Source organism: Bombina bombina, chromosome 12, assembly GCF_027579735.1.
Source record: "Bombina bombina isolate aBomBom1 chromosome 12, aBomBom1.pri, whole genome shotgun sequence".
Lineage (NCBI taxonomy): Eukaryota > Metazoa > Chordata > Amphibia > Anura > Bombinatoridae > Bombina > Bombina bombina.
Genome location: NC_069510.1, coordinates 119,816,806 through 119,828,868, shown reverse-complemented (window position 1 = coordinate 119,828,868; position 12,063 = coordinate 119,816,806). Strand labels below are relative to the sequence as shown.

The following is a 12,063-nucleotide window of genomic DNA, read 5'->3' as shown; positions in this document are numbered from 1 at the left end:
GCTGACTTTACCGCACAGTTATAATCGGCGGTGTCTGCGGCCCTGAGTGTCTTACCTTCCTCTAGCAAGCATAACAGAAGGGTTAAACATAGTTCTCCTGACCTAGAGTCATCTAAATATTTGTTGGATTTAGCTACTTTGTCCCAGCTATCCAAGGATGAGTTAACCTCTGTAGCTTCAGAGGGTGAAGTTTCTGAGGTGGAAACTTCAGTTTCTAAACTCCTTCAGTGGAGGAACCCTCCTTCAGATTTAAAATTTAACATCTGAGTTTTGTATTAAAGGAGGTTCTGTCTACGCTAGAGGTTCCAGAGGCTAAACTGCCAGAGGAACCTAAGATCCCTAAATTAGACAGGGTTTATGAAGACAGGAAGGTCCCTCTGACCTTCTTTTTCCCCCTCGTCTACCTTTAAAAATTATTCCTGGTCCCTAACTCTCAATTGGAATTGTTGGGCTCCCTACCTAAGGTGAATGGCGCTATTTCTACACTTGCTAAGTGTACTACTATTCCCCTGGAGGATAGTTATTCTTTTAGAGAGCCTATGGATAAGAAAATGGAAACCTTTATAAGGAAAATAATTTAACATACAGGGTTTTTATTTTAACCGGCAGCAGCTGTAGCCGGGGTTACTGGAGCAGCTACCTACTGGTACGACACTCTGTCTGAGCTCATTGAGGTGGAAACTCCCATCGAGGACATTCAGGAGAGAATTAAAGCTATGAGAACTGCTAACTCCTTCATCTGTGATGCAAATATGCAGATTATTCTTCTAAATGCAAAGGCTTCTGGTTTTGTGGTCCTAGCCCGCCAGACTCTCTGGTTGAAGTCTTGGTTTGCAGATATGATTTCTAAATACAGACTCCTTTATCTTCCCTTCAAGGGGAAGATTTTATTTGGTCCAGGGCTGGACTCCATTATTTCTACTGTTACCAGAGGGAAAGGTGCCTTACTACTGTAGGATAAGAAGAATAGACTTAATTTTTGTTCCATTCATTCTGACAAATCACCACAACAGCAATCCTCATCCAAATCCGAACAGCCCAAGAGTACTTGGAAGCCAGCTCAGTCCTGGAATAAGTCCAAACAGACTAAGAAGCTCACCGAGAACAAATCGGCATGAAGGGGCGGCCCCCGATCTGGGATCGATCGAGTAGGGGGCAGACTTTTTTCAGACACTTGGTTCCAGGATGTACAGGATCCTTGAGTCCTGGAGGTTGTATCTCAGGGATACTGGATAGGATTCAAATCTCATCGAGCCAGGGGCAGATTCCTACTCTCCTGACTGTCTACAAGACCAGAAATGAGGACTGCCTTTTTAGGTTGCGTACGGGATCTCTCCTCTCTAGGAGTAATTGTCCCGGTACCTACAGCAGAAAGAGGTTTGGGGTTTTATTCAAACCTTTTCGCGGTTCCAAAAAAGGAGGGAAATTTTCGTACAATTCTAGACTTAAAGTGCCTAAACAAGTTTCTGAGTGTTCCCTCTTTCAAGATGGAGACAATACGGTCAGTTCTTCCTCTGATTCAGGAAGGACAGTTTATGACCACCATAGACCTGAAAGATGCATACCTTCACGTTTCGATACACAGGGAACATTATCAGTTCCTAAAGGTTTGTTTTTCTGGACCAGCACTTCCAGTTCATAGATATTCCGTTTGGCCTAGCTACTGCTCCAAGGATATTTACAATGGTTCTGGGGGCTCTTTAAGCCATTGCCAGAACACAAGGTATTGCAGTAGCGCCTTACCTGGACTATATCTTGGTACAGACACCGTCTTTTCGTCTAGCGGGAGAACACTTGGAATCCCTTCTCAGTCTTCTTTGATCACATGGATGGAAGATAAACTTTGAAAAGATTTCTCTTACTCCAAATACCAGGGTGAATTTCCTGGGGACAATAATAGACCCCATCTCCATGAGAATATTTCTAACAGAGATGTTGCAAGCTAACCTCCGCATGTCTTGACCTCCAGGCCTCCTTGAGACCCTCAGTAGGTTAGTGTATGGAGGAAATTGGATTCATGGTGTCCTGTATGGACATCATTCCCTTTTCCAGATTCAATCTCAGTCCCTTACAACTATACATGCTGAGACAATGGAACGGCGACCATTCCGATCTGTCTCAACAAATTGTGTTGGACAACCTGTCAAGAGACTCGCTCTCTTGGTGGCTCTGTCCAAATCATCTGTCCCAAGGCACGTGCTTCTTGAGACCGTCCTGGGAGATTGTGACTACGGACGCAAGCCTTTCCGGCTGGGTAGCCGTTTGGGGTGCCAAGAAGGCACAAGGGTTGTGGACTCAGGAGGAGTCCTCACTTCCGATCAATATATTGGAACTCCGGGCAATCTTCAATGCTCTGAAGGCTTGGCCCCTTCTGGGCTCGTCCCAGTTATCAGATTCCAATCAGACAATATAACTTCAGTTGCCTACATCAACCATCAGGGGGGAATGAGAAATTCCTTGGCAATGAGAGAAGTATCTCCACATTTCCCAGTTGTCCACATTCCAGGTGTGGACAACTGGGAAACGGACTTCCTCAGAAGGCAATCCTTTCACCCAGGGGAATAGTCTCTCCACCTGAGGTGTTTGCAGAGATATGCAGCGAGTGGGGGACACTGGAGATAGATCTCATGGCACCCCGCCTCAATACCAAGCTACCCAGGTAAGGGTCAAGGGATCCTCAAGCGGAACTGATAGATGCCCTATCAGTACCATGGAGGTTTAGACTTGTATATCTTTTTCCTCCATTACCGCTTCACCCTCGTGTGGTGGCTCACATCAAGCAGGAGCGAGCATCAGTGATTCTGATTGCTCCATTGTGGCCGCGAAGGACATGGTTTGCGGATCTGGTGGGGATGTTCTCATCTCCTCTGTGTAGGTTACCTTGTCGCAGAGATCTGCTGATACAGGGTCCCTTCATACATCAAAATCTAGATTCTCTGAGGCTGACTGCGTGGAGATTAAATGCAGAGGCGCCCATTTATCAAGCTCCGTATGGAGCTTGTGGGCCCGTATTTCTGGTGAGTCTTCAGACTCGCCAGAAACAGCAGTTATGAAGCAGCGGTCTAAAGACCGCTGCTCCATAACCCTGTCCGCCTGCTCTGAGCAGGCGGACAGGAATCACCACAATTCAACCCGATCAAGTACGATCGGGTTGATTGACACCTTCCTGCTGGCGGCCCATTGGCCGCAAGTCTGCAGGGGGCGGCGTTGCACCAGCAGCTCTTGTGAGCTGCTGGTGCAATGCTGAATACGGAGAGCATATTGCTCTCTGCATTCAACAAGGTCTTGCGGAACTGATCCGCACTGTCAGATCAGGTCATCAAGACTGTTGTTAAATAGGCCTCTTAGTCTTAGCCAAGAGAGGGTTTTCTGAGAGTGTTATCAACACTCTGGTTCAAGCTCGTAAGCCAGTTACTCGTCGTATCTATCATAAAGTGTGGAGAACTTACTTGTACTGGTGTGAAGTGCATGGCTTTTCCTGGCATAAGGTTAAGGTTGCCAGAGTTTTATCTTTTCTCCAGGAGGGACTGGAAAAGGGTCTATCTGCTAATTCCTTGAGGGGACAGATATCGACCCTGTCGGTGTTACTGCACAGAAGATTGGCCAAGCTTCCAGATTGGCAGTCCTTTGTTAAGGCTCTGACTAGGATCAGTCCTGTGTTTAGATCTGGGGCTCCGCCTTGGAATCTCAATCTTGTTCTTCGTGTTTTACAGCTGGCTCCATTTGTGCCTATGCATTCTGTTGACATTAAATTGTTATCTTGGAAGGTTCTTTTTTTTTTGGCTATTGCCGCTGAGATTTCTGCTTTGCAATGTGATCCCCTTACCTTGTTTTCCATGCTGATAAGGCGGTTTTACATACTAAGGCCTAGATTTGGAGTTCGGCGGTAGCCGTCAAAACCAGCGTTAGAGGCTCCTAACGCTGGTTTTGGCCGCCCGCTGGTATTTGGAGTCAGTGATTAAAGGGTCTAACGCTCACTTTTCAGCCGCGACTTTTCCATACCGCAGATCCCCCTACGCCATTTGCGTAGCCTATCTTTTCAATGGGATCTTTCTAACGCCGGTATTTAGAGTCGTTTCTGAAGTGAGCGTTAGAGCTCTAACGACAAAACTCCAGCCGCCTGAAAATAGCAGGAGTTAAGAGCTTTCTGGCTAACGCCGGTTCATAAAGCTCTTAACTACTGTACCCTAAAGTACACTAACACCCATAAACTACCTATGTACCCCTAAACCGAGCTCCCCCCACATCGCCGCCACTCGATTAAAATTTTTAACCCCTAATCTGCCGACCGCCACCTAAGTTATACTTATGTACCCCTAATCTGCTGCCCCTAACCCCGCCGACCCCTGTATTACATTTATTAACCCCTAACCTGCCCCCCTCAACGTCGCCGACACCTGCCTACACTTATTAACCCCTAATCTGCCGAGCGGACCTGAGCGCTACTATAATAAAGTTATTAACCCCTAACCCGCCTCACTACTTAAAATAATTAACCCCTAATCTTCCGACCGCAAAGCGCCGCCACCTACGTTATCCCTATGTACCCCTAATCTGCTACCCCTAACACCGCCGACCCCTATATTATATTTATTAACCCCTAATCTGCCCCCCTCAACGTCGCCGACACCTGCCTACACTTATTAACCCCTAATCTGCAGAGCGGACCTGAGCGCTACTATAATAAAGTTATTAACCCCTAACCCGCCTCACTAACCCTATCATAAATAGTATTAACCCCTAATCTGCCCAATCAGCCAATCAGATTGAGCTCGCATTCTATTGGCTGTTCCGATCAGCCAATAGAATGCGAGCTCAATCTGATTGGCTGATTGGATCAGCCAATCGGATTGAACTTGATTCTGATTGGCTGATTCCATCAGCCAATCAGAAAATTCCTACCTTAATTCCGATTGGCTGATAGAATCCTATCAGCCAATCGGAATTCGAGGGACGCCATCTTGGATGACGTCCCTTAAAGGAACCGTCATTCGTCGGGAGACAACGGAAGAAGAGGATGGATCCGCGTCGCCTGCTTCAAGATGGACCCGCTCCGCACCGGATGGAAGAAGATTGAAGATGCCGCTTGGAGAAGATGTTTGCCGGTCCGGATGTCCTCTTCTTGCCGGATAGGAGGAAGACTTTGGAGCCTCTTCTGGACCTCTTCAGCACCGGATGATGGATCGCCAACCCCCGCTTGGGTTGGATGAAGATGTTGGAGCCAGGACGGATCGGTGAACCTGGTATGGTGAAGACAAGGTAGGAAGATCTTCAGGGGCTTAGTGTTAGGTTTATTTAAGGGGGGTTTGGGTTAGATTAGGGGTATGTGGGTGGTGGGTTGTAATGTTGGGGGGGGGGTATGGTATGTTTTTTTTTACAGGCAAAAGAGCTGAAATCCTTGGGGCATGCCCCGCAAAGGGCCCTGTTCAGGGCTGGTAAGGTAAAAGAGCTTGTAACTTTTTTAATTTAGAATAGGGTAGGGAATTTTTTATTTTGGGGGGCTTTGTTATTTTATTAGGGGGCTTAGAGTAGGTGTAATTAGTTTAAAATTGTTGTAATATTTTTCTTATGTTTGTAAATATTTTATTATTTTTTGTAACTTAGTTCTTTTTTATTTTTTGTACTTTAGCTAGTTTAGTTAATTGTATTTATTTGTAGGAATTGTGTTTAATTAATTTATTGATAGTGTAGTGTTAGGTTAATTGTAGGTAATTGTAGGTAGTTTATTTAATTAATTTATTGATAGGGTAGTGTTAGGTTTAATTATATCTTAGGTTAGGATTTATTTTACAGGTAAATTTGTTATTATTTTAACTAGGTAACTATTAAATAGTTCTTAACTATTTAATAGCTATTGTACCTGGTTAAAATAATTACAAAGTTGCCTGTAAAATAAATATTAATCCTAAAATAGCTATAATATAATTATAATTTATATTGTAGCTATATTAGGATTTATTTTACAGGTAAGTATTTAGCTTTAAATAGGAATCATTTATTTAATCAGAGTTAATTAATTTCGTTAGATGTAAATTATATTTAACTTAGGGGGGTGTTAGTATTAGGGTTAGACTTAGCTTTAGGGGTTAATACATTTATTATAGTAGCGGTGAGGTCCGGTCGTCAGATTAGGGGTTAATAATTGAAGGTAGGTGTCGGCGATGTTAGGGAGGGCAGATTAGGGGTTAATACTATTTATGATAGGGTTAGTGAGGCGGATTAGGGGTTAATAACTTTATTATAGTAGCGCTCAGGTCCGCTCGGCAGATTAGGAGTTAATAAGTGTAGGCAGGTGTCGGCGACGTTGAGGGGGGCAGATTAGGGGTTAATAAGTGTAGGCAGGTGGAGGCGACGTTGAGGGGGGCAGATTAGGGGTTAATAAATATAATATAGGGGTCGGCGATGTTAGGGCAGCAGATTAGGGGTACATAGGGATAACGTAGGTTGCGGCGGTGTACGGAGCGGCAGATTAGGGGTTAAAAAAAATATGCAGGTGTCAGCGATAGCGGGGGCGGCAGATTAGGGGTTAATAAGTGTAAGGTTAGGGGTGTTTAGACTCGGGGTACATGTTAGAGTGTTAGGTGCAGACGTAGGAAGTGTTTCCCCATAGGAAACAATGGGGCTGCGTTAGGAGCTGAACGCTGCTTTTTTGCAGGTGTTAGGTTTTTTTTCAGCTCAAACAGCCCCATTGTTTCCTATGGGAGAATCGTGCACAAGCACGTTTTTGAGGCCGGCCGCGTCCGTAAGCAACTCTGGTATCGAGAGTTGCATTTGCGGTAAAAATGCTCTACGCTCCTTTTTTGGAGCCTAACGCAGCATTTGATTAAACTCTCGATACCAGAGTTAAATTTATGGTGCGGCCAGAAAAAAGCCCGCAGAGCATTAACAGCCCTTTTACCGCCGAACTCCAAATCTAGGCCTATATTAGGGTTCCTCCCTAAGGTGTTGTCTGATCGTAACATTAATCAAGAGATTGTTGATCCTTCTTTGTGTCGTAATCCTTCTTCAGCGAAGGAACGTTTGCTTCATAATCTAGATGCAGTTCGGGCCTTCAAGTTTTTTCTTCAGGCTACTAAGGAGTTCAGACAATCTTCCTCTTTGTTTGTCATATATACGGTGAAGCGTAAGGGGCAGAAGGCTACTATGATTTCCCTATATTTCTTGTTGAGGAGCATCATCCGCTTAGCTTACAAGACAGCGGGACAAAAGCCTCCTGAGAGGATAACGGCTCATTCCACAAGAGTAGTGGCTTCCTCCTGGGCTTTTAAGAATGAAGCCTCTATGGATCAGATTTGTAAGGTGGCTACCTGATCCTCCTTACACACTTTTTCTAAATTTTACAAGTTTGATGTGTTTGCTTCGGCTGAAGCAGCTTTCGGGAGAAAAGTTTTGCAGGCTGTGGTGCCCTGAATGAAGTCGTGGACTCTCCCTGAGTGCAAGGACTTACGCGGCGAAAATTGAGAAATTTTACTCCATTTTCACCTCGCCACACATAGGCAGGAGCAGCAAGCCATTTACGCTGAAAATGTGAGCACCGTAACTGCCTGAAAATATTGACAAACACCTAACGCAATCACCAACCCCCACCGCAATAACTTATAAAGTATATTAGCCACTAACCCGCCATTAACCCACATCGCAATAAACCTAATAAAACTATTAACCCCTAATCCGCCATTAACCCACATCGCAATAAACCTAATAAAACTATTAACCCCTAATCCGCCATTAACCCACAACGCAAATAACTAATTAAATTACTAAAGTTATATTCGTTTTTTAATATTGAAAAAAATAAATGAGTCTCTAATATAACAGCGTTGTCTTCTAACAGGAATTGGAAAGTCCCCATGTTTAAGATTTAAATCAGGAAATGGGGAAAAAAATATGTATATTGCAAAGTTTTTAGTAGATATAACTATGTCCCTTTAAAAATGGTTTTCTTTAAATGTATTTATTTTACACATTTTAATAAAGAATCTTATAGCAATTTGTAAACCGTAATCACCAACAGAAATAAAAGGAAAGAAAAACAGAAAAAGTGGAGAAAGTTACAGATCTATCATCTTAAACGTAATAAAAATGAAAAAAGTCCAAAAAATAAATAATAAAAACAGTGGAATGAGAGGAGACAGAGAAATGTACGGGAAATAAATAAATACATCGATAGATAAAACGGATAATTAATAAGTGATCTGACTTCCTTAAACTATAAAAGTGTAAGAACAAAGAATAAAATAAATGAGTAAATAATAATACCTGATATCACTTGTACTTTTTATCTGAAAGTCTAATGGGCAACTATTCATCACTCAGAACTGTACCCTGTGCAACATTTTCACTTATATAGTCAATAATCTGTCATTTTCCCCAATTCTGCACAAAGATGTTTTTACTTTATATGTGATTTTTGTTCTTAAATATATCTATGCAACACACTCTAAACATTGTATAATCAGTCCACTCTAAGCAAGAAAAAATACTTACATTATATATATATATATTTTTAATTTCTTTGCAGTTCTTAACTTAACTTTGGTTGATCTCCCGGGTATGACCAAGGTGCCAGTGGGCGACCAGCCAGTAGACATTGAGTTCCAGATCCGTGATATGCTTATGCAGTTTGCGACTAAGGAAAACTGTCTGATTCTGGCCGTCTCGCCAGCAAACTCTGACTTGGCTAACTCAGATGCCTTGAAAATCGCCAAAGAAGTGGATCCACAGGGTTTGTCCAGCATCTTATCTCCTATTCTAGATTCCTAATGGATGAATAAGGAAATCAACTTAGATTTGTGTCTTATTTTCTTACAGGACAACGCACAATAGGTGTCATCACCAAACTGGACCTGATGGATGAGGGCACGGATGCCAGAGATGTCTTGGAGAACAAGCTTCTACCTCTGCGGAGGGGTAAGGATTCTGCCCCAACTGACCCTCCCCCATGTTTTAAAGGCTCCATAACTAATTAATAAAAGCTAGTGGTTAATGGTGTTGATTTTCTGCCACTTGTATTGAATATGCAGGAGGCAAACTCAAATTTAATGTAGACTTGAGTTCAGAAATTCCTTCAGTACATATATGGACACAAGAGAAATATATATTGGAAGAAAATAGAAAATAAAACTTCTCTTGGATTGGTTTGAAGCCTTCTAATGAAATAGGCAAGAAGCAAGGAATTGTCTTTACCAGACAGTGAGCATATGGTTCAATGTGATCAGCTGTGCACAAACATGTGCTTCCTTTTAGTTTCAAGATACATTCAGTTTCACTTATCTCATTATAATATTATCTTTATTTTTAATCTAAGGTAAATGTAACCTTTTTCATATAAAATAATATTTTAATATGTTTAGTTGCTGCTCGTTTTTCAGTTTCAAGTTCACTTATGAAATAAAATGTGAGTGTATACAATTTGGTGGTGACTGTAGACTCAGATACATGGCTTATTCCGCTATACCGTTCTAGTTGAGGTGGGATGTTGTTTTTTAGGGTTCTGTTTAGCTACATATATATGTTAAAATGCATTTTCTTTTATCTCTGTTTCATTTATTTGCAATACTTATTGGACAATTCTCTGCAGGGTATATTGGGGTGGTAAACAGAAGCCAGAAGGATATTGATGGACGGAAAGATATTCAAGCTGCCTTGGCAGCTGAGAGAAAGTTCTTTCTTTCACACCCATCATATAGACACCTTGCTGATCGCATGGGAACTCCCTACTTACAGAAAACTCTTAATCAGGTAATGGCATAAAGTATCTTTCTATCTATCTATCTATCTATCTAATCTAATCTCTATCCCTCTATATCTATCTATTTATCAATCTATCTATCTATCTATCTATCTATCTATCTATCTATCTATCTATCTAGATGTACCAAATTCATAGAGATACTATTGCCCATGTTGCATTTCGCTATTTTAGTGCTTGCAGGCTTGTCTTGTTTTTAATTTCTCTGTTACTTTTTGTTTTGTCCATACGATAAAATGGTATGTTTTATAGATGAGTTTTGCATTGCCGTAACCTTCACAGTGAAATGAGTTGTTTGTGGCGTGAGGTTACCTGATAGATGTGGTATCATTAATATCACAACCCACCCCTGTGAGGAGCGGATGTTAACTCTCTTTGAATTCTGAAATGTTTGGTACAATACTGCCGTATTTGTTTTCAGTAAGATATGAGTTTCATAGACGTGTCTTATTGAATTTAGCTCCCCGTTTTCTTTTAGTGCTAAACACTCTAGTGCACATTATCCTTGTCCTTCTCATAGTGGTAACAAAATGTAATTATTTATCTGTAGGTACCTATTTATATAAGTAAATGGCAAGTTCTAGTCATATGCACATTGCACCTGATCCCCTATGTAAGATTATTTCAGTCTGTCTGAAGACATGAGATGGACACTTATTACATTCTCTTTTCTGCAGCAACTGACCAATCATATTCGGGACACGCTGCCAGGACTGCGCAATAAGCTTCAGAGCCAGCTCCTGTCCATTGAGAAGGAAGTGGACGAGTATAAAAATTTCCGCCCTGATGACCCGGCCCGTAAAACTAAAGCACTTCTCCAGTAAGTGGTGTCCTTTGCCACCCACTTGTCTGCATGATAATGTGACCTGAGACCATCTACCTTACCCAGCGCACGGCTACAGCTTTAGCCATTGTTTGTTGTTTTTCTTATCTATATGCTCCCTTGTTACTTATTGTGTGCCAGATTACAAGTGGAGCGGTATTTAGCGCTAATACGGCTGAAATTAAACTTGTAAAGTGCATGGGATAGCGAACATGTTGCATGTTGAAAGTAAAAAATTAGCGCAAGAGCGAAACCCAGAACTTTAGATATTGCGGTGGCGCTTACTTCTCCCAATAAACTTCAATGGAGAACACAAATTTAGTTTGTGCTCATGAGGTCACGTTTACTTTCGACTTGTAATACGCATGCTAACCTGCACATTATTAGTTTACGCCTGGCAATGTTTGAGCGCGAGTGAAGGCGCTAAACAGCGAATCACATCACTGACAGTTCCACTATCTTTAAGCTTTGCTTTACCTCCTAATCTTATCTTTCTTTTTTATAGAATGGTGCAGCAGTTTGCTGTGGACTTTGAGAAGCGCATAGAGGGTTCTGGAGATCAGATTGATACTTACGAGCTGTCTGGGGGAGCACGGATCAACCGTATCTTCCATGAGCGTTTCCCATTTGAGCTGGTAAAGGTGCGTGAACTGGAAACTTTCTTGCGCTTGATTGTAACTGGCAGTAATATAGGTCCCTATGTTCACCTTAAATGTACCAAGTTTTACACAAACTATATAGTTACGTGTATCTTTGTAACATTACAGAGACCAGAACTTATGTTTTGCTTCTATAAAAAATGTGTGATATCTATTACAGTTTAGGTTGTGAAACCTGCTCAGATTTGAAACTAAAGAACTGAGTGTCAGTTCAATGCAATAATATATGACCCAACAAGCATAGAATGTTAAATTGTGAATCTTGTGCATTTAGAGCAGAACCCTAACCTAACAGACATCACTGGCTATGGCTGCCATTGGCCAATTGAAGACATTCCTCGTACAACAAGAGTTTTAACCCTTTGGCAGATGAATACAGTGCAGGTTCTCTCTGCCAGTTACTGGCGTTGGTTTTTGCTAACCTTTTACTTGTTCATTAAATATAGATGGAGTTTGATGAGAAGGATCTGAGACGAGAGATCAGCTATGCTATCAAAAATATCCACGGCATCAGGCATGTATAAAGCTGTTGTGTTGTTGGGTTATAACACTGGGCTTAGTTACCGCTATCTATGTTTTGGGAACGCTCTAGCTAGCCAGAGATTTACTGACTAATGTGCTTTTGTGGCTTCCTGTACACTGATCCTTCACAGAACCTTAGGAACAGCCACTGGGAGAATAAGGCAGCCTTGTATCTTTATGCTAGACTTCCAATTGGAGCCCACTGTTCAGTCACAGTATATAGGTGGCTGCAGGCGTACTAGTGGCCTATCTCTTTGGTAAAATGCAGAGCAGCTTAATTTGCCACTTGCAGTATATAATGTTACAGT

The 12,063-nt window shown here is 42.0% G+C and overlaps 1 protein-coding gene across 3 annotated transcripts in view; it reads left to right on the top strand.

The window, feature by feature from the left end:
* Positions 1-12,063, top strand: part of DNM1 (dynamin 1) — a 318,929-nt gene that overhangs the window by 156,774 nt on the left and 150,092 nt on the right. For all 3 annotated transcript variants that reach the window (XM_053695682.1, XM_053695681.1, XM_053695680.1), the window contains exons 4-9: positions 8,522-8,725; positions 8,812-8,910; positions 9,581-9,741; positions 10,429-10,571; positions 11,080-11,215; positions 11,680-11,747. In XM_053695682.1, the coding sequence (XP_053551657.1) occupies positions 8,522-8,725; positions 8,812-8,910; positions 9,581-9,741; positions 10,429-10,571; positions 11,080-11,215; positions 11,680-11,747 (811 nt within the window). The remainder of the gene's footprint in view (positions 1-8,521; positions 8,726-8,811; positions 8,911-9,580; positions 9,742-10,428; positions 10,572-11,079; positions 11,216-11,679; positions 11,748-12,063) is intronic.